The sequence below is a fragment of the Herpailurus yagouaroundi genome, unplaced genomic scaffold (genome assembly GCF_014898765.1).
Source record: "Herpailurus yagouaroundi ecotype Mexico unplaced genomic scaffold, PumYag 100, whole genome shotgun sequence".
Classification (NCBI taxonomy): domain Eukaryota; kingdom Metazoa; phylum Chordata; class Mammalia; order Carnivora; family Felidae; genus Herpailurus; species Herpailurus yagouaroundi.
The window spans coordinates 65,087,294-65,106,556 of NW_024412391.1; the positions used below are offsets into that span (position 1 = coordinate 65,087,294).

At 42.2% G+C, this 19,263-nt stretch overlaps 1 protein-coding gene and 1 long non-coding RNA gene across 4 annotated transcripts in view; one reads left to right on the forward strand and one right to left on the reverse strand.

Annotated features, from left to right (window-relative positions):
• LOC121028749 (protein lifeguard 1-like) overlaps positions 1-19,263 on the forward strand; it is a 33,103-nt gene that overhangs the window by 10,386 nt on the left and 3,454 nt on the right. For 2 of the 3 annotated variants that reach the window (XM_040472698.1, XM_040472697.1), the window contains 7 exons: positions 5,338-5,416; positions 6,358-6,411; positions 7,097-7,187; positions 12,912-12,949; positions 13,033-13,120; positions 14,852-14,941; positions 17,508-17,555. In XM_040472698.1, coding sequence (XP_040328632.1) covers positions 5,338-5,416; positions 6,358-6,411; positions 7,097-7,187; positions 12,912-12,949; positions 13,033-13,120; positions 14,852-14,941; positions 17,508-17,555 — 488 coding nt within the window. Of the gene's footprint in view, positions 1-5,337; positions 5,417-6,357; positions 6,412-7,096; positions 7,188-12,911; positions 12,950-13,032; positions 13,297-14,851; positions 14,942-17,507; positions 17,556-19,263 lie in introns of those variants that run through there. The other variant, XM_040472699.1, reaches the window with a different exon arrangement.
• On the reverse strand, positions 13,083-14,613 carry LOC121028750 (uncharacterized). Its single transcript, XR_005789416.1, has 2 exons — positions 14,226-14,613; positions 13,083-13,275 (listed from the first exon to the last, which is right to left on the reverse strand). It is a non-coding gene; the product is annotated as an uncharacterized LOC121028750 (long non-coding RNA).

The window sequence follows — 19,263 nt, forward strand, 5'->3', positions numbered from 1 at the left end:
ACATATATAATATATACTATATATTATATTAATATATCATATATTATAATATATGATATATATAATGTGTGTGCTTATATATATATGCTTCTATATATGCTTTTATATATGTTTATATATATATACATACATAAGATTTTTTCTTAAGGCCCCAAAACAATGAACATAAGGGAATTCTCCCTATTTCCCTTCACATTTGTAAAACATGTCCAATTGTAGGGTTGTATTGTCATTGATATTTTCCTCTGGTGTCCAGGTTCCCTTTTCCAATTTGTATTGGGGCCAAGCCTTGGTGCAAAAGACAATCATAATGCATTCCAAAGGAGTAATGGCCTTGGTTGGGGAATTACCCATCTGTAGGAAAAAGGAAGAAAGTTGTCCCTTATCTCAATTTCCTATAGCTGGCCAGGAGAAACCTCATCTCCCTGGCCTCTTGTTTTGGCTGGCTATGCGACTGGCAGCCAAAAGCCCTGTCAGGCTTGTGAGGTGCTGGGAGTAGTCATTCTTACCCGGGCTTGACCTTACCTTTGAGAGCTGGCCTGGTCTTTCCAGTTTGTTTTGTTTTGTCTTTTTGTTTGTTTGTTTGTTTTTACCCCTCTGTTTCCCACCTGTAGGACCTTGGGAGTATGGACTGTGACTAAGCAAGACTTTCCTGGTTGCCATAGGATGTACTAATTTTATTTTGGCCCAGCAATATATTATATATTGATCATTGGCCATTGAGAGAAGGGGTTAAAGAGCCAAAGTCAAGGTCTATTCCCCTGCCTTTTTCAACAACGCCCACATAAATATGTTTCAGTCATGTGGAAATCCATTTTTGGCATACAGTGGGCTACGTTTAGTAAAATGGCTCTCCTGTATCTTAGTAAAAGCCCTTTGTATATTATCTATCCCTCATATGGCAGAGGCATCCATTCCTCTGCTAAATAGGAACAACACAAATAGGAAGGATTTGGAGGACCGCACTGAGGGTATTGTCATTTTCCCAGCCTTTGGATCAAAGGAGGAAGAATTTTAATCTCAACCCTGTGTACTTTTATAATCCATTTATTTTAACCTTAGTCCATCCTGACCACACATATAATTTCTTTTTAAATATTTTCCTTCACGAACATTCTACAATTTTTCCTTGCATTTAGATTTTGTCCCAAGCCATTTCTCTCCAAATAACCAGTCTCATTTAGGACAAAATTACTTTTTTTTTTACCTTCAACAAAAATATATTTCCATTTCTTATATCTTTCTTTCATATCTACTACTTTCTACATACAGAGTTGGTTTTCTTATTTTTATCAGTTTTAACTACATGTAGCAGAATTTTAACTCTTAGAAACCTTAGTCTTCAGTGAAAACTAAGTAGTAACCAATTGTGAACTCTATGTTACATCAGAATTTTTTTTAATTTTTTTTTCAACTTTTATTTATTTTTGGGACAGAGAGAGACAGAGCATGAACGGGGGAGGGGCAGAGAGAGAGGGAGACACAGAATCGGAAACAGGCTCCAGGCTCCGAGCCATCAGCCCAGAGCCCGACGCGGGGCTCGAACTCACGGACCGTGAGATCATGACCTGGCTGAAGTCGGACGCTTAACCGACTGCGCCACCCAGGCGCCCCTTACATCAGAATTTTTTTAAATGGCAAACTTATGAATCCATTAAGCACAAAGCATGTTTTTCAACAGTTCCAAATATCCTTTGTTTATTTCTGCAACAAGTCAGAAGCACAAACCTACATCTAGTAATTAGTGGTTTAGCCTCTTATCTCATTAGATATGGAATGAATTCAATCTCAATTTAGCATGCATGCAAGCAAAACTTTAACATTTTAGGTTACCAAAGACTTTAAAAGCTATCTTAACAATTACCCATGAAAACTTAAGAGACCGACAAAATTAACTGTCACTTTAAGTCATCCTTTTGTTAACAAATTGGAACAGAGATAACATGAGCTTATTTGACCCTCAGCAAATCAAGGTAGAATAAAAGTTTTTTCAATGTTGATAAACATCATCTATCTCAAACCAACAAACTTAAATTAGCTTAAACACTGAATACGTTTTACTTGAGTCCACGTAAGACAATTTGTTCCCCTTGGTTAATTTTTACCTGCAACGTTGGTGGGGAAATCTGACATCGGTGGTCTTTGTTCCTGGACATCTAGGGTGGGAGGAGGAGCTGATGGTGCCTGAGGCATTGAGGAGCCAGTTGTGCCAGCCGCCCCCCAGGTGGTGCAGAAACAGGAGCGGGGAAGGGAAGGCAGAAGAGACAGGTGCCAGCGGAAGGCAGAGAAGAGAATTCCCAGTTTTAAATCTTGGCAGCTCAGACAGAGGAGCAGACTCCAGGTTTCTTTTGTTTTGTTTGCCACCAGTGGAACGAGACAGTCCACATCAGTCCTGAGAAGACAGGGAATTTCCCCAAAACAAAAGGAGTTTTGGCAGCTGCTTGGTAATATTCCCTCAAGTCCCTGTTCTGAGGTAGAATAACCAGAGACAGTTGGCTCAAACTATAGTCCTTGACCAAGGAAATGAAGGAGACACAAGTCCCCATACACAGTCACACGGCGACTCCAACCTGCTGCCCAGCAACAACACCTTAGTGTTGCAGCTTCGTTCCTCGTCCCTTGTGGAGCTACTAGTGCACCTCTGGGAGGTGATCAAGCTCCCCTTCTGCCTCTTACGGGCAGGTCTGCCAAAACGAACCTGGGTTCTTAGAAGGCTGATGGGCATCCCTGAGCCGGTTCCTGGGCCTCTTGGGTTCCATGAGCACATACAGGGGTTATTGCCCCCGTGTGCCAGGAGGGCTGGTCTCCTGTGGATCAAGCGGCCTGCTGGCACCAGGTGAGGCTGCCTCTCCCGGCACCCCGAGGTTTGCAGCCCTGGTGGCAAAGGAGGTGGAAATGCACTGTCTGAATCCCGGACGAGCCCCCCAGTAATGTAGCAGAATTCTCGCACAGAGAGTTGTAACACTGAGGCTTTTCTTTCCAGGAAGCAACTTTATTCCTGCTGGCACCGCTCAGTTGGGTTCGTACCCAAAGAACTGAGCCCCGAACGCCACGTGGTGTAGTTTTCTATGTATTTTTTTACTTCGTCTCCCATATATGGTAACACACAAACATGTAGTCTGATTATGTGGTCTCATGTTACAAGGTCCTGAGGGATGTTGTCACCTATGCATATAGTCAGGTTGCCTTGAGGCTTTTTTTTTTTCTTTCCTTAGGGAGGGGACCCTACCACAATTTATCCTGCAGTTGATAGACATTTGGGTTGTTTCTACTTTTTGGTTATTATGAATAATGCTGTGGTCAATATTCATATTTGAGTTTTTGTGTAGAGATACATCTTCATTTCTCTTGGGTAGATACCTAGGACTTGCTAAGCTATGTGGTAACTCTGTTTAACATTAAGAGGAACTGCCAAACTTTTCCAAAGTGACTGCATCATTTACATTCCAACCAGCAATGTATGAGGGTTCCTATTTCTCCCAAGTCCTTGTCAACACTTCTTATTATCTATCTTTTTTTTTTTTTCAACGTTTATTTATTTTTGGGACAGAGAGAGACAGAGCATGAACGGGGGAGGGGCAGAGAGAGAGGGAGACACAGAATCGGAAACAGGCTCCAGGCTCCCAGCCATCAGCCCAGAGCCCGACGCGGGGCTCGAACTCCCGGACCGCGAGATCGTGACCTGGCTGAAGTCGGACGCTTAACCGACTGCGCCACCCAGGCGCCCCTATCTATCTTTTTTTTAAAGAAAAAACATTATTTTGAGAGAGAGAGCGAGAGAAATCACCAATGGGGGAGGGACAAAGAGAGAGAGAATCCCAAGCAGGCTTTGTGCTGACAATGCAGAGCCCAACATGAGACTCGAACTCACAGACTGGACTGTGAGATCATGACCTGAGCCGAAATCAAGAGTTGGACACTCAACCAACTGAGCCACCCAGGCACCCCTCCATCCATTTTAAACTAATAATTAGTTTTTGTGTATGTATGACCTAAGGAAGGATCCAATTCACCCTTTTGTATGTATTCTTCCCCTCTCTTTGCCCCTCCCTCCCTTCCTTCCCCCCCCACCCCCTGTCAAAAATAAAATAAACATTAAAAAAAAGCATTCCCTCCCAGTCCCTGAGACATAGTAGAGGTGAAATAAATGTTGATTACATGAATGTTTTAATGTAGGCAGCCCAAAATCGGGCACATATGTTCTGGTATCTTTATTAACATAGCTCAGTCCCATTTCTTTGTTGTCACCCTTCCTGTGCATAGAAACCACACAGCAAAACGGCACAGTTGACAGTCCTTTAAGTCATCTTTAAGCAGCACTCTCTGTTTTTTTTTTCTCCTTTTAAAATTGAGAGAAAGCTACAAAACAGTTCATTGTCATCCCCAGCACCATATTCAGAGCACTCTAGAAAAACCTGTGCAGTAGGAAGTTAGCAAAAGGAGATGCCGACATGTTCTGTATTGTGCTCGGGAGTGCGGCTGCGAACCCCTTGGTCTTGTAATCCCTTGTGTTACCTGATGTCTGCTCGAGTAGAAGGGAAGGGAGTTGCTGAAGGCAGGAAGGCTGGCAAGAAAAGTGGTGGGAAATCTGCAAACTTCAGGGCAGCCCAAGGCCATCTCCAAGGGCTAACCACCCTCGCTACCCGCAGCTTTGAGGCCTCTCAGTGCTCCATTCTGCATGCATGCGGGAGCTGGATCCCTAGTAATGGCCTGCAATATTCAGAGACTTTCAGGTCACTTGTGGTCCTAAGGAGGACAGGGTGTGAATCATAAGGAATTAAGTTCCTGGGTTTGTCTTTTAGGTTTTTGGGACTTCTGTGGATAAATCCTCAGATGGCCAATAAAACACCTCTAACCATCCAAATGGAATATTTCCCACAAGTTCTGTAGAGCTGTATTTTTGTGGTTATTCCATTTGCTGACTCTAAACTACTACTCCTTTTCCCATCCTCAAAAAAAAAAACAAAACAGAGGAAATATTCTTTTAAGTATCAAAAATAGGTAATTACATTTCTATTAAAAATTTTTTTAATGTTTATTTTTGAGAGAGAGAGAATGTGTGTGTGTGTGTGTGTGTGAGAGAGAGAGAGAGAGAGAGAGAGAGAGAGAGAGAGAGAGAGAAGGGGAAGGGCAGAGAGAGAGGGAGACACAGAATCTGAAGCAGTCTCCAGGCTCTGAGCTGTCACAGAGCCTGATTCAAGACTCGAACTCACAAACCATGAGATCATGACCTGAACCGAAGTGGCCACTTAACCAACTGAGCCACGCAGACGCCCCTATATTTCTTTTTTTACTTTTGAACATTGTATCATAAACATAATGTTTCTGTCTCTTCAGCTTTCATTATAAAAGTGTTCCTGATCCTGTCGCCTCAGTTGGTGGTCACTGGGGCGATTATCAGCGTGTTTATTTTCTGGTAAGTCTTTGTTACTGATGTAAATGAAATATTAAAGTTGTTCACATTAATTCTTATCGAATCAACTCAATTTTGTTCATTAAAAAATATCTATTTTTTCTTAATCATTCATAGGATATAATATCTCTATAGCTTTGTTGTTTCTGAGGCAACTCTTAGACCAAGGTGTTGGTAGATTTCCACAGTTTTACTTTAACTTCCTAAGCCAAGATCTTTTTGTCTTAGTCTTTTTGGGGCGCTATTTCATTTTCTATTTTCCCTGGCTATTTCCACAGATGAAAGTGGATAAAGGAAAAAAGGTGAGATTATGGAGGCCTTGGAGACTTGGAATGTTGAAATTATTTCAGGGACTATGACCCATCACTGCTTAAACCTATCCTGTGAAAATCTTTATTTACAAAACAAATATATGAGAAATTGATTTTCTTTGCTTTGTACACTTAGCAGTATTTTTTAATTTTTTTTTCAACGTTTTTTATATTTATTTTGGGACAGAGAGAGACAGAGCATGAACGGGGGAGGGGCAGAGAGAGAGGGAGACACAGAATCGGAAACAGGCTCCAGGCTCCGAGCCATCAGCCCAGAGTCTGACGCGGGGCTCGAACTCATGGACTGCGAGATCGTGACCTGGCTGAAGTCGGACGCTTAACTGACTGCGCCACCCAGGCGCCCCTTAGCAGTATTTTTTAAAAATAAAAATGTCACCAGGACATTTGCATTCATACAAATTTAACTTACAACTTATTATGACTATCTTTTTATAAATATATTTTAAGAAGCAAGGTATGGTTATATGTTTCACCATTTAACTCCTCATTTATCATTGCCAATGATTAAGGGTTTACCCCTTTCCCATGAGATTGTTTTACTTCTACTGAAATATTACATTAGTTAGAAAAATAAACAATTTATCATTTAAAACTATATTATTTTTTAACCAGGAAGGGTTTAAAAGCTTGGGTGCTCATGAATGCCTGGTTCACCTATGCAATCTTGTAAGTATTCTTGGATTTAATAAAATGTGTTTTTTTTCTATTAGCTATTGACTGAGGTTCTTTATTAAAAATTAGGTGAAGGTATAACATTCTTGAAATGATAAAATCATAGAGATGGAAAACAAGCAACTTAGTGGTTCTAAGGAGCTAGGGTGTGTGTGTGTGTGTGTGTGTGTGTGTGTGTGTGTGTGTGTGTTGTGTACCATAAAGAGATGGCATGAAGGAGATCTTTGTTGAGGTTTTAATGATGGGATAGTTTCAAATCTTGATTGTGGTGCTGGTTACACATGCCTACTCATAGATTTGTGTCCAAGTTCTATGACATAGCATTATATATACCTTGTACCAATGTCAAATCACTGGCTTTGGTATTATACTATATTTATGTAAGATGTAACCTTTGAGGGAAACTGAGTAAAGGATGCATGAGACCTCTGTCTCTTGGCAACTTTTTGTGAATCTATAATTATTTCAAAATAAAAATTTTTTAAATTCTGTGGATGAAAATAAGAAAAGTTAGTTTTAAAAGCTAAAAAAAAAGAAGTAAAGGTAATAATCTGCATGCAGTTTTGTTTATAATAGTGATTATCAGATAATAACGTATATTTCTGTCTCTATTCATCTACCTGTATCATTTGATAAAATCACTGGAAACAAATAACACATGGCTTTCAATTACCCTCAGGCCAGCATTTTTTGGTGTACTTATTGTATTTGCTTGTTGTGGGAATCTCCAGCGTCAGGTGCCTGTGAATTACATTCTCCTGGGAGTATTTGTAAGTAAACTTTGTTAGCATGTGTTGTTAGCTCACCTGTGAAATATATTTTTGACACATTATTAATTCTGCCTCTATCGTGGAAAATCTTCTTGTGGAATAATAGAGATAGAAATTATTTGTGAGATGTCCTCTGGGCTCAATCCTGTCTGTAACAAAGTCATAAACTTGTTTATGAGATCGTATCCATGCCCTTTTACTAAAGCTAGAGAATCTGGGGACACTGAGCAAGTCATTATTGCCAGCGACCTTGCCTCTGGGAGGCCATGTGGGGAACATGCTCAGAATCCAAGCTCCATTTCAGGAACAGTTAACTTGACTGTTAATGGCCCTCTGCCGAGCACAACAAACACATTCTGTTATGGAGAGTGGATTCCACATTTAGTTCACAAACTCATGTGTTTGAAGTATACTTTATTTTTGTAAGAGTTCTCTTATTTCTATTTCAAGTCTCACTGGGTGCAGAAACCCAGGTCAGCATAGGTTCCCTTAGTTCCCCACCTTGCACCTCTGGCTTTTCCAGAAAGTTGGGGGTGAGGCTGGGGCTTCTGGTCCTGGGCTCTCCTCATTTCAGCACGGTCTGGTTCCTGTTTCACCAGCGCCTCCTGTGGGGCTTCCACTCACAAGGTCTCACCACATAGGTCCTTTCTTTGTGGATCAGTGCTGCTCTCTCTGGGTCACAGAAAATGTGTGGCTCCTTTTCTTGTAGCCAGTTCCTTTCTGTGCTGCCCACAAGGATTCCAGGAACTCAGCACCCTTCCATTGTGAAGATTTATGTACCAATTGATTTATTCCTCATCTGGTTCCATATGAGTTTTGAGGCAGCTTATAAAGTTTTTTTTTTTTTTTTTCAACGTTTATTTATTTTTGGGACAGAGAGAGACAGAGCATGAACGGGAGAGGGGCAGAGAGAGAGGGAGACTCAGAATCGGAAACAGGCTCCAGGCTCTGAGCCATCAGCCCAGAGCCTGACGCGGGGCTCGAACTCACGGACCGCGAGATCGTGACCTGGCTGAAGTCGGACACTTAACCGACTGCGCCACCCAGGCGCCCCTTGAGGCAGCTTATAAAAACACCCACAATATAAGAGGATAAGATAAACTGGTAGGGAAATCTGATGAAAGGAAAAATAAGGGTAGGAAAATAAAGTCAGTGGTTAGTGTACAAAATGCATATGCTCCCTGAATAGCCAAAGCAATCTTGAGAAAGAAGAACAAAACTGGAGGTATCACCATTCCAGATTTCAAGATAATTCTAGATTTCAAGATATGCTACAAAGCTATAGGAATCAAAACAGTATGATAGTGGCTCAAAACAGACACATAGATCAATGGAATAGAATAAATAAACCCACAATTATATGGTCAATTAATCTATAAAGGAGACGAGAATATACAATGGAGAAAAGACAGTCTCTTCAACAAATGATGTTGCGAAAACTGGACAGCCATATGGAAGAAAGAATGACACTGGACTGCTTTCTTATACCATAAACAAAAATGAAATAAAAATGGATTAAATACCTAAGTGTAAGACCTGAAACTATAAAACTCTTAAAAGAAAACATAGGCAGTAAACTCTTGTAACATTGGCCTTAGCAATTTTTTTTGGATCAGTCTCCTCAGGCAAGGGAAACAAACAAACAAAAAATTGGGACTACATCAGATTAAAAACTCTTGCACAGTGAAGGAAACCATCGTCAACAAAACAAAGAGGCAACCTACTGAATGGGAGAAGATATTTGCAAATCATTTATCTTAGAAGAAGCTAATATAGATCTATATCTTATCTATATAGCTATATAGATAGATACTCATACAAATGAAATCTAAAAAAATCTACCAAAAAATCATACCAAAAAAATCTAACTAAAAATGCACAGAGAATCTGAATAGACATTTTCCCAGAGAAGACATATGGATGGCCAACAGATGAATAGATGCTTAAGGTGACTAGTTACGGAAATGCATTGAGATGTCACTTCACACGAGTCAGAATGGCTAGTATCAAAAAGACAAGAAATAAGTGGTGGCAAAAACGGAGCCCTCTTGGCCTGTTGATGGGAATATAAATTGGTACAGTCACTGTGGAAAACAGTATGGAGTTTCTCCAAAAATTTAAAATTAGAAATACCATATGATCCACTAATTCCACTTCTGGGTATCTTCCCAAAGAATGAAAACACTAATTGAAAAAGATATATGTACCCTATGTTTATTGCAGCATTATTTACAATAGCCAAGATAGGGGGGCCCCTGGGTTGCTCAGTCGGTTGAGTGTCTAACTCTTGATTTCGGCTCAGGTCATGAGCCCAGGGTCGTGGGATCAAGCGCCCCATTGGGCTCTGCGCTGAGTATGGAGTCTGCTTAAGATCCTCTCTGTCTCCCTCTGCCCCTCTTCCCACCTCAAGTGCAATCTCTCACTCTCTCTCTAAAATAAGAACAACAACAAAACAATAGCCAAGATATGGAAGCAACCTAAGTGCTCACTGATAGATGAGTGGATAAAGAAGATGTGGACATATGTACAATGGAATGTTATTCAGCCATAGAAAGAATTAAATCTTGCCATCTGTGATAACATGGATGGACCTTGAGGGTAAGTGCAAAGTGAAATAAGTTAGAGAAAGACGAATATCATACGATTTCACTTATATGTGGAACCCAAAACAAAACACAACAGAACAAATGAATAAGCAAACAAAACAGAACCAGATTCACAAATACAGAGAAAAAGCTGGTGGTTGTGAGTGGGAATGGGGAGGATAGGCAAAATAGGTGAAGGATTTTAAGAGTTAAAAACTTCCAGTTATAAATGAATGAGAGGGATGGAAAGTTCCAGGGGAATATAGTCAATAATATTGTATGATGGCAGTTGATACTGTATTTATTGTGGTAAGCATTTTGCAACATGTATAATTGTCAAATCACTGTGCTATATACCTGAAACTAACACAGTATTGTATGTCAACTGTACTTCAATGAAAAAATTTTTAAATGCATAATCCTCTGCACTTGAGTGTGATGAGCCTAGATCTGGGCCTGTGCCTTCGGGTGGTCAAAGAGAGTAAGGACACATGACCAGTGGTGACATTCTCAGCATGCAGATAGCTCAGTGTCTAGTGTGATTTATATGTTGGGAAGCACATCTTCCTCTGGAGACTAGCTCTCTGATGCCCGCATCTGGGCATTCCTTGGCTGCCAGTGCATTGAAAGGCCTTTCTTACCTGGCGTGGATACCTTGCTCATCACTCGGGGGAGCAGATGGGGTTTCCTAGTTCCTGGACAGACTACACTCAGGAAGAAGTGCAGGTTAAAAACCAGGCATAGAAAGCTAACTATACTAGAGCCTAGTCCTAGAGCAGAGGTGATAGGATGGGGAGAGGAGGTACTTTTCTAAAAATACTTGAATGTTTTATTTAAAAATTTTCCATGTTTTTAATGCTTATCACAAGAAGAGATCAAAGCTCTCATCTCTGAGGTTTTGTTGTTTATCCCGACGCAGGGAACAGCTTAAGAAATATACAGGGGCAAAGAATTAGATGCATTTTGTAGACTTTATGTTTTGGCTAAGTATTAGGAAATATATGGAGAAACCATTTCAGAAAAGGAGTTGAGGGGAAAAAAAGCACACATACCGAAGACAGCTTTTGTCCCACAGAATTTTGAGCCTGTGTTCTGCGCTCTTGAAGCCATCAGGCAGGTTTGACTTCTAAGGCCTCTTGTTCTCTTTGGAAAACTGAAGGGTGGTTTCCAGCTTTAAATCATTCTCTCTCCCTCTACTTCTGAGCCCTATCTTCCTCCCACTATCCTCTCTCCCACCACCCCCCCCCCCCCACACACACTTATGTGCTGCTAAAGATGGAAAAACATGAAGCATTTGAGCAAGTAGAAGAAAATCTTCGGAAGTTTGGAAGCAAGCACATTATTAAAATATCATGTGGGGGCACCTGGGTGGCTCAGTCAGTTGGGCATCGGACTCTCGATTTCACCCCAGGTCATGATCTCACAGTTTGTGGGTTTGAGTCCTGTATCAGGTTCTGAGCTGACAGCACGGAACCTGCTTGGGATTTTCTCTCTCCCTCTTTCTCTGTTCCTCCCTCACTTGCGTGTGCTCTCTCTCTCTCTCTTTCTCTCTCTCAAACTTAGGGGCGCCTGGGTGGCTCAGTCGGTTAAGCGGCCGACTTCGGCTCAGGTCATGATTTCGCGGTCGGTGAGTTCGAGCTCCGCGTCGGGCTCCGCGTCGGGCTCTGTGCTGACAGCTCAGAGCCTGGAGCCTGTTTCAGATTCTGTGTCTCCCTCTCTCTGACCCTCCCCCGTTCATACTCTGCCTCTCTCTGTCTCAAAAATAAATAAACGTTAAAAAAATTAATTAAAAAAAATAAACTTAAAAAAAAATCATGTGTAGGGGCACCTAGGGGGTGGCTCAGTCAGATAAGCTTCCAAATTTGGCTCAGGTCATGATCTCATGATCCATGAGTTCAGGCCCAATGTCAGGCTCGTACTTACAGTTCAGTCTCTGTCTCTCTCTCTCCCTCCCCCCAGAGAGTCACACTCTGTCTCTCTATCGAACATAAATAAACATTAAATTAAAAAAACAATCATGTATACATGGAACAGATACACTGTTTTTAACCTGTGGTGGAAATAAGGACAGCTTTGGTAGATTTAACAAAGAAGAGAATCAGGCAACTACTCACCGAGTCTGGGAAACGCAAAGATGCAGTCCAGGACTCTCAGGATTCCAGTTCTTCTCATCTCTTATCCTATATGATGTTGGCCAGCTGGAGAGGTTCAAAGCCACTCTAGCAGTCCTTGCACCATGGTTAAAATGTGTCTTCATTTGTACTCCTGGAGACCAGAGCATTCTTTCCTGGCTCTTGCCATGGACCAGAGGGTTAGCCGAGTTTCTGGATTTGCCTCTGGTGGAGCTCCCTACCAGCTGGAGAATGTTCTCAGGCCCTTCAGCCACTGTTAACTGTTGCCTCACCCCACCTGCCCACTGTCCTGGAGCCTGACCACGAACCCAGCTACAACCTCGTTGCCTTTTTTTGGTCTCTGGCTTGACCACCTGCTGGCTCTCAGCACCTGCCCCTCTCCCACGTGGCCCCGGCAAACCATGGAAACCCTCCGGCCTGATGCAACCTCAATGCCGCCCTCTTCCCAGCCCTGGATGGGCACCTACAGGTGCAGCCCCACCCTCTGTAGAGATCTGTCCTGGAGCCCCATCCCCAGTCCTGAAAAGGTCTCAATCCTCCTCCCTCATCTGGGGTTTGAAGTTTTCAACTCTCACCCAAGCCCTGTAGGAAAGGTCAGCACTTGAAACTGTTGGTGAAGCATTAGTAGAAACAGAATGTCCTGCTTTGATAAATTGTTAAGGTGTGTCTGTGTGGGTGGGCCCATTTGATCTGGTCTTACAGATAAACCTTTTGTTATGGTTTCCATATTCCTAACTAACACATTTAATGCAATCAATATGCTGAAAGTTACTCCTGCATTCTAAGGAATTTTTACTAATAGAAGAATCTTGTCAGGCTCGGGGGAATGTTAGGTAAATGTTTAGTTCTACTATTTTTGTCCCATAATTAACCTTCCCGTAGCTCTGGGCACCGGGGTTGTGCATATTCCCACTCGCGCCCTAGACCCCGCCAACACACATTCTTTAAATCATCTCTGGATTCTGGGCCTATGGGACCAGGGTTCTGATTGTGAATTTTGTCTTTAGACAGTTCTTCAAGGTCTGCTGCTGGGAGCCGTTTCAGTGTAAGTCTTTGATACATATTTCCTTTCTCGCGTTTGCTTTTCTTTGTATGTATGTGAACAATAATCACAGTCTCTGGTTTTAGTTTCTGTAATGCAGAGGAAGTGCTGTGGGCAACAGCAGCGACTGCTCTGGTGACATTATCGCTCACTTTATTTGCTCTTCAAACAAAAGTATGTATCACCGGAAAAGATTTCTGTCACAAGGGAGTGTGTAGATGTGTTCCTTTGGCCCTTGCTGACCCATTCTTATCTCTCCTCCTTCCTGCTCACTGCTGTCCTGTGGGCCTCACCTCCGTAGCTTCTTGGCCTTCTGGCTTCTGACTTTCCTAGTAACCACGTTAAAAAAAGAAAAAAAAGCAAAAAGAAACAGGTGAATTTAATTTTAATCATATATTTTATTTAACCCAGTGTATGCAAGGTATTAACATTTCAGTAAACAATATAACGCAAATATTGAGACATTTTACTTTCTTTTTTGAGCTAAAATTCAAATTCAGTGTGTATTTTATTATACTTACAGCATACTTTACTTCAGACTAGCCACACTTTGAATGCTTACCTAGCCATAAGTATGGAATGCATAGCTCTAGACAAGTATTTAAAAACAATTTTTGGGGGGCACCTGGGTGTCTCAGTCGGTTGAGCATCTGACTTCGGCTCAGGTCATGATCTCATGGTCTGTGAGTTCAAGCCCCGCATTGGGCTCTGTGCTGACAGCTCAGAGCCTGGAGCCTGCTTCGGATTCTGTGTCTCCCTCTCTCTCTCTGACCCACCCTTGTTCATTCTCTGTCTCTCTCTGTCTCAAAGATAAACATTTAAAAAAAATGTTTTTAAACAATTTTTTGTAAAATGTTTATTTCTGAGAGAGAGAAAGCAGGGGAGTGGCAGAGTAAGAGGAAGACACAGAATCTGAAGCAGGCTCCAGGCTCCAAGCTATCAGCACAGAGCCCAACGCGGGACTCGAACCCACAAACTGTGAGATCATGACCTGAGCCGAAGTCAGATGCTTAACTGACTGAGCCACCCAGGCGCCTCTCTAGACATACATGTTTTAAACAGCCATCAGAATCCTCTGGAGGGTTTGTTAAAACACAGATTCTGGACACCCTGGAGTTGCTACTTCAGAAAGTCTGGGACACAGCCCAATAATTTGCATTTCCCAGATAGTGCTGGTTTGAGAACCACATGTGGAAACCTAGTGCTTCTAATTATTCTCTTGGTGTGCAAGAAGTAAGGAGTGAGGGGGGACATACAGGAGTTAGGAAAAAGCTCTTACAAGAAAGTATCATGGATTCAAGGGTCTTCTTTTGCTGTATAATATCATTCTGTTCAGGTCAGAAGATGAATATTCCCCTTTGTTTAAAAAAATTCCTCAGCTTCCCCAGGCTGTTTTCATCCCTGATTTATGAAGGCAAAACCAAAAAGCGTATTAATAAATTTCAAAATTACAAAAGAATCAGCAATAATTTTTGAAAGCTTAGTGTATATATTTTTATTAAAATATATGCATACAAACATGGAAAGGCGCCCAGTTCATTGCTGTATTTTATGCACATGCTTTCAGAAATATGACCATACTGTACATACAAATGTACATTCTATTCCTATAAATACAAAAATAGAATAGTATAATGAGCCCTCATGTATCCACGGCTCTTGTTATTTCATCCATACTCCTACCTTCTTCTCCCTCATGAAGCAAATTCCAGTCAACACCACACTTTTTAACGTAGCATTTTTCAGTGATAGGGGCAAATGGATGTCTGTGGTTCTCAGAATTGTCTAGGGTAGATTATTAGCAAATGGGCCAATTTCTATCTATGGGGCATAAGGTGCATCTCTAAACTTCCTGAAATTCCTTCCAGATGCTAAGTGAGCTGTTTTTGTGTTATATTTCCTCAGTGGGATTTCACCATGCTAAATGGGATGCTGTTTGTTTTTCTCTTCGTACTGTTCATCTATGGAATTTTCTTCCTCTTCATACGCTCATATGTAAGTGGGATCTCGTTTGGGAACCTCAGAGAATTGTTAGAGGGCAAAGTGCTGGTTGTGTTGGCCTAGATCTTCTGTGAAGCAGACACTCGGTTGGGTGAACTGGGTGAGGACTTGAACGGGAGAAGTGTCTGTGAGAGAAAAGGGGCTGGGGAGCCTCTGAGGGCTGGAAGACGTGCCCCACCACAGTAGCACATCTGACACCAGGTGAAGGGGAGGGAAGGTGGGCAGTGGGAACATTCTAGACATGAGGTCGAGGAAGGTTCAGCAAGGCTGTAGGGGGAGTGGGGGGGGGGTTCCTTGAGCTAAAGTTGACTGTAGTCCTGTGTCTCCCAGGAAGTACTCTGCTGCTCCCCAGTGACTGACAAGTGACAGGCGTGGCCCAGAAACTCACTGCAGTGGGCTGCACAGCACAGCGGCCAGGCACCTCCCAGTAGCTGGAGGTCTGTGAGGCCTGTCCTTGCGGCCGCCCAGCGTGGTGTGGTTGGGGTCCTGTTGGAAGTGTGGGGCATGAAAATGGAGCTACTTCTCTAGACTATAGCTGTCTTTCCCTAAGAGGGTCTTGGGGTGAACCTACCCACAGGGCTGGTCAGACTTCTCCTATACCTGGGTGCTGCTTGTTTGAAGAAATGAAAGTGGAGTGATGGGCTTTTCAGACTTTCCCAGTGGCAGCGTAGAGTAATTCCAGCTTGCTTGCTTGCTTGCTTTCCTTCCTTCCTTTCTTCCTTATATATATTCACTGACTTCTTACCAGATATCAGATATAAGCCTGTGGTTTTCTCATAGGCATTACATTTAATTCTCATGACCTTTATGAAAAGTACATGTGTCATCTATTGTTTAGCTAAAAACACATGCTCAGAGAAATTAATTCACCCAGGTCTACACAAGGAGTAAGTGGTAGGGGTGGGATGAAAGCCAGATCTGTGGGACGCCAGTGCCATGCTCTTCCCAAAGCACAATCTGTGGATGGAGGCTAGAGGGGGTGTGGGCCCGGCTTGTCATTGGCCCCTGTGGGGAGACCCTATGGGCAGCCAGCTCCACTGAGGATTGACCTAGAGCCTGTGACGTTTTGACTAAAGCCCTAAGGCCAACTTGGCCCAACTGCTGAATCCAAGAGTTTCTTTGGCAACAAGTAGACTTGTTAAGTGATCTTCAGACATATAACTAAGAGTTAAGCCTGAATTGGTTTAGCTTTATGAATGACTATGTAGACTTATAGTTAGGGAGATTTTGTTTTATTTTTATTTATTTTTGTAGTATCTATATTTTAGAGGTAAACTCGAAGATATAACAAAGATGTGCCTTAAAAGGCCACACAGCTCTCCATTTATTACTATGGCTGGTAGCCATAATAATACAACTTGGTAGGAATAATATTGGTAGGAATAATACAAATATTTATTAGGTTGGTTCCATAGGTCTTTACAATACCATTTAGGTGCAGTTAAGAAACAGTGTTTCCTACTAGATAGATGAACCTTTGTTCCCCCTGTAAACTTCCTTTCACAAATATTTACAATATTTAATCTTACACACATGTTTAAATGGAAGGGAAGACTTTTGACAGAGCCTTGTTGTAAGTATACAGGCTTGTTTGACTTTGGCAATTTTGAATTCTTCAGACTCCAGTAATCAGGTATTTTCTTACTATTAGCTCATTCCGGAAATACTGTCCCTCCCACACTATGTCACTGACTCCTGGTTTATGTCATCGGCCAAGGATCTTCCCTGGTTAGCAGAATGCTCTATTTGTCTAGGATGAGCTTTCTTGTCCTGAAGAGTGAATGACATTATTTTTCTCAGATGTTATATACCACTTCTTTATCCTCTCCCTCTATAGAGCCAACCCCTTTGGCATTCACATCGGTCCCATATTCTGATCAGGGCTGTTTTGGTTGCAAGGAACAGACACTACCCAGACTAACTCAAGGCAAAGACCCAGGGAAGCTCATGGAACTCCTAGGTGGGAAGAAGCAGCAGGATTCACAGAAATGGAAATCCCACATTCCTCTCTTGGGCTGAGTTGATCAGCCTTCTCTGTATAGTAATAGCCCCAACAGTAGCTGATGATGCAACAGCCTCTGGGAATTGATTTCTGACTGGCCTGGTGCATCTGTTTGATCTTACTTTCTGGTCAGTCAAGAGAGTCACTGCTGTTGGAGTAGACATCTTCCACCTCTTGTCAGTTAGCCCTAGCTAGGGTATATGAGGGTCACGATTTTCACAGAGCCACCCATTCCAAGAGTGAGTATAGGGGCAGACGCCCTAGAAGGGCAATGCAATGGTGCATGAAGTGAACCGTATCTAGTATGTTCTACTTGTCCTACCATGCATGAGATGTTTAGCACTTATCTAGCAAAACTGATTCGGCAAGGGTAGTTTTCATGTGTTTGCTGAATGGAATTGAGTAGATGCTGTTGACCACTATGTTCAAAAAGATGAAATTCCCCACAGATGTGACTTTCCTTAATACTGGGTCCTTATCTGACAGCAGTAAACTAAGTGAGCCCTTTCATTATTCCAGACCTTTTTCTTAACATACAATTGTTTCTTCTCTTTGCAGTGGTTGCACCTATTGTATGCTGGACTTGGAACTGTACTCTTCTCACTTGTGAGTCTAATTTCTCCCTCTCTTTGACAAAGAATATGGTCTGTGCATTGACAAGTGCTAGGCCCAGAGTCAACTAGAGTCAGTATTTCATTTTTCCCTCCTATGCCTCCCCCTCTTCCTTTCCCTCCTTCTCCTTCTTCTTTTTCTTCTTTTAAAAAATTTGTTAAATGTTTATTTTTGACAGAGAGAGAGAGACAGAGCATGAGTGTGGGAGGGGCAGAGAGAGGGAGACACAGAATCCAAAGCAGGCTCCAGGCTCCAGGCTCCGGGCTCCAAGGTCTCAGCACAGAGCCTGATGCAGGGGTCAAACTCATGGACTGCAAGATCATGACCTGAGCCAAAGTCAGACACTCAACCAAGCCACCCAGGCGCCTCTATTTTTCTTTATAAAGACAATTTTTAGAGCACTTTTAAGTTCACAGCAAAAGGGAGAGGAAGGCACAGACATTTCCCACATATCCCTTGCCCCCACACACACATGGCCTCCCCCCCAATCAACATCACTCACTAGGGTGGTACTTTGTTACATTGCCGAACGTATATTGACGCGTTATAATCACCTAAAGTTCACATTAGACTTTACTCTTGGTGTTGTACAGTCAGTCTGTGGGTCTAGATAAATATATATTGACAGGTTCCATCATTATGATATCATACAGAGTGTTTAAAAGCCCTAAAAGCCCTTTGTGTTCCACCTTTTGATTCCTCCCCTACCTCCAACTCCTGGCAACCACCAATCTTTTTCCTGTTGCCAAATTTTACCTTTTCCAGAATGTCATATAGTTGCACACCGTATATAGCCTTTTCAGAATGGCTTATTTCACTTAGTGATGTGCACTTAAGGTTCTTCTGGGTCTTTTCATGGCCTGATAGTTCATTTCTTTTAGTACTGAATAACATTCCATTGTCTAGATGTGCCACAGTTTATGTATCCATCCACCTATTGAAGGACATCTTGTTTGCTCCCAAGTTTTGGCAATTATGAATAAAGCTGCTGTAAACATCCCTGTGCAGGTTTTTCTGTGGAGTTTTCAACTCCAATGGGTAGATAGCAAGGAGTGTGATTACTGGATCAGATGGTAAAAAGTATGTTTAGTTGTTTTTTTTTTTTAATTTTTTTTCAACGTTTTTTTATTTATTTTTGGGACAGAGAGAGACAGAGCATGAACGGGGGAGGGGCAGAGAGAGGTGGAGACACAGAATCGGAAACAGGCTCCAGGCTCTGAGCCATCAGCCCAGAGCCCGACGCGGGGCTCGAACTCACAGACCGCGAGATCGTGACCTGGCTGAAGTCGGCCGCTTAACCGACTGCGCCACCCAGGCGCCCCAAGTATGTTTAGTTTTTAAGAAACCGCCAAACTGTCTTCAAAAGTAGTTGTACCATTTTGCATTCCCACAAGCAGTGAATAAGAATTTGTTACTTAACATCCTCAGCAGCATTTGATGTTGTAAGTGTTCCCGAATTTGGCCATTCTAATAGTGGTATCTTATTGTTGTTTCAATTTCTGTTTCCCTTATGACATATGATGAGGAGTATCTATTAATGTGTTTATTTGCCATCCATGTATCTTCTTTGGTGAGTTATCGCCTGTGTTTTTCAGCCCAGAGAACAAGTAATGATTTTTTTAAATCAGATTGTTTGCTTATTGTTGAGTTTTAAGTGTGTGTGTGTGTGTGTGTGTGTGTGTGTGTGTGTGTGTGTGTGTGT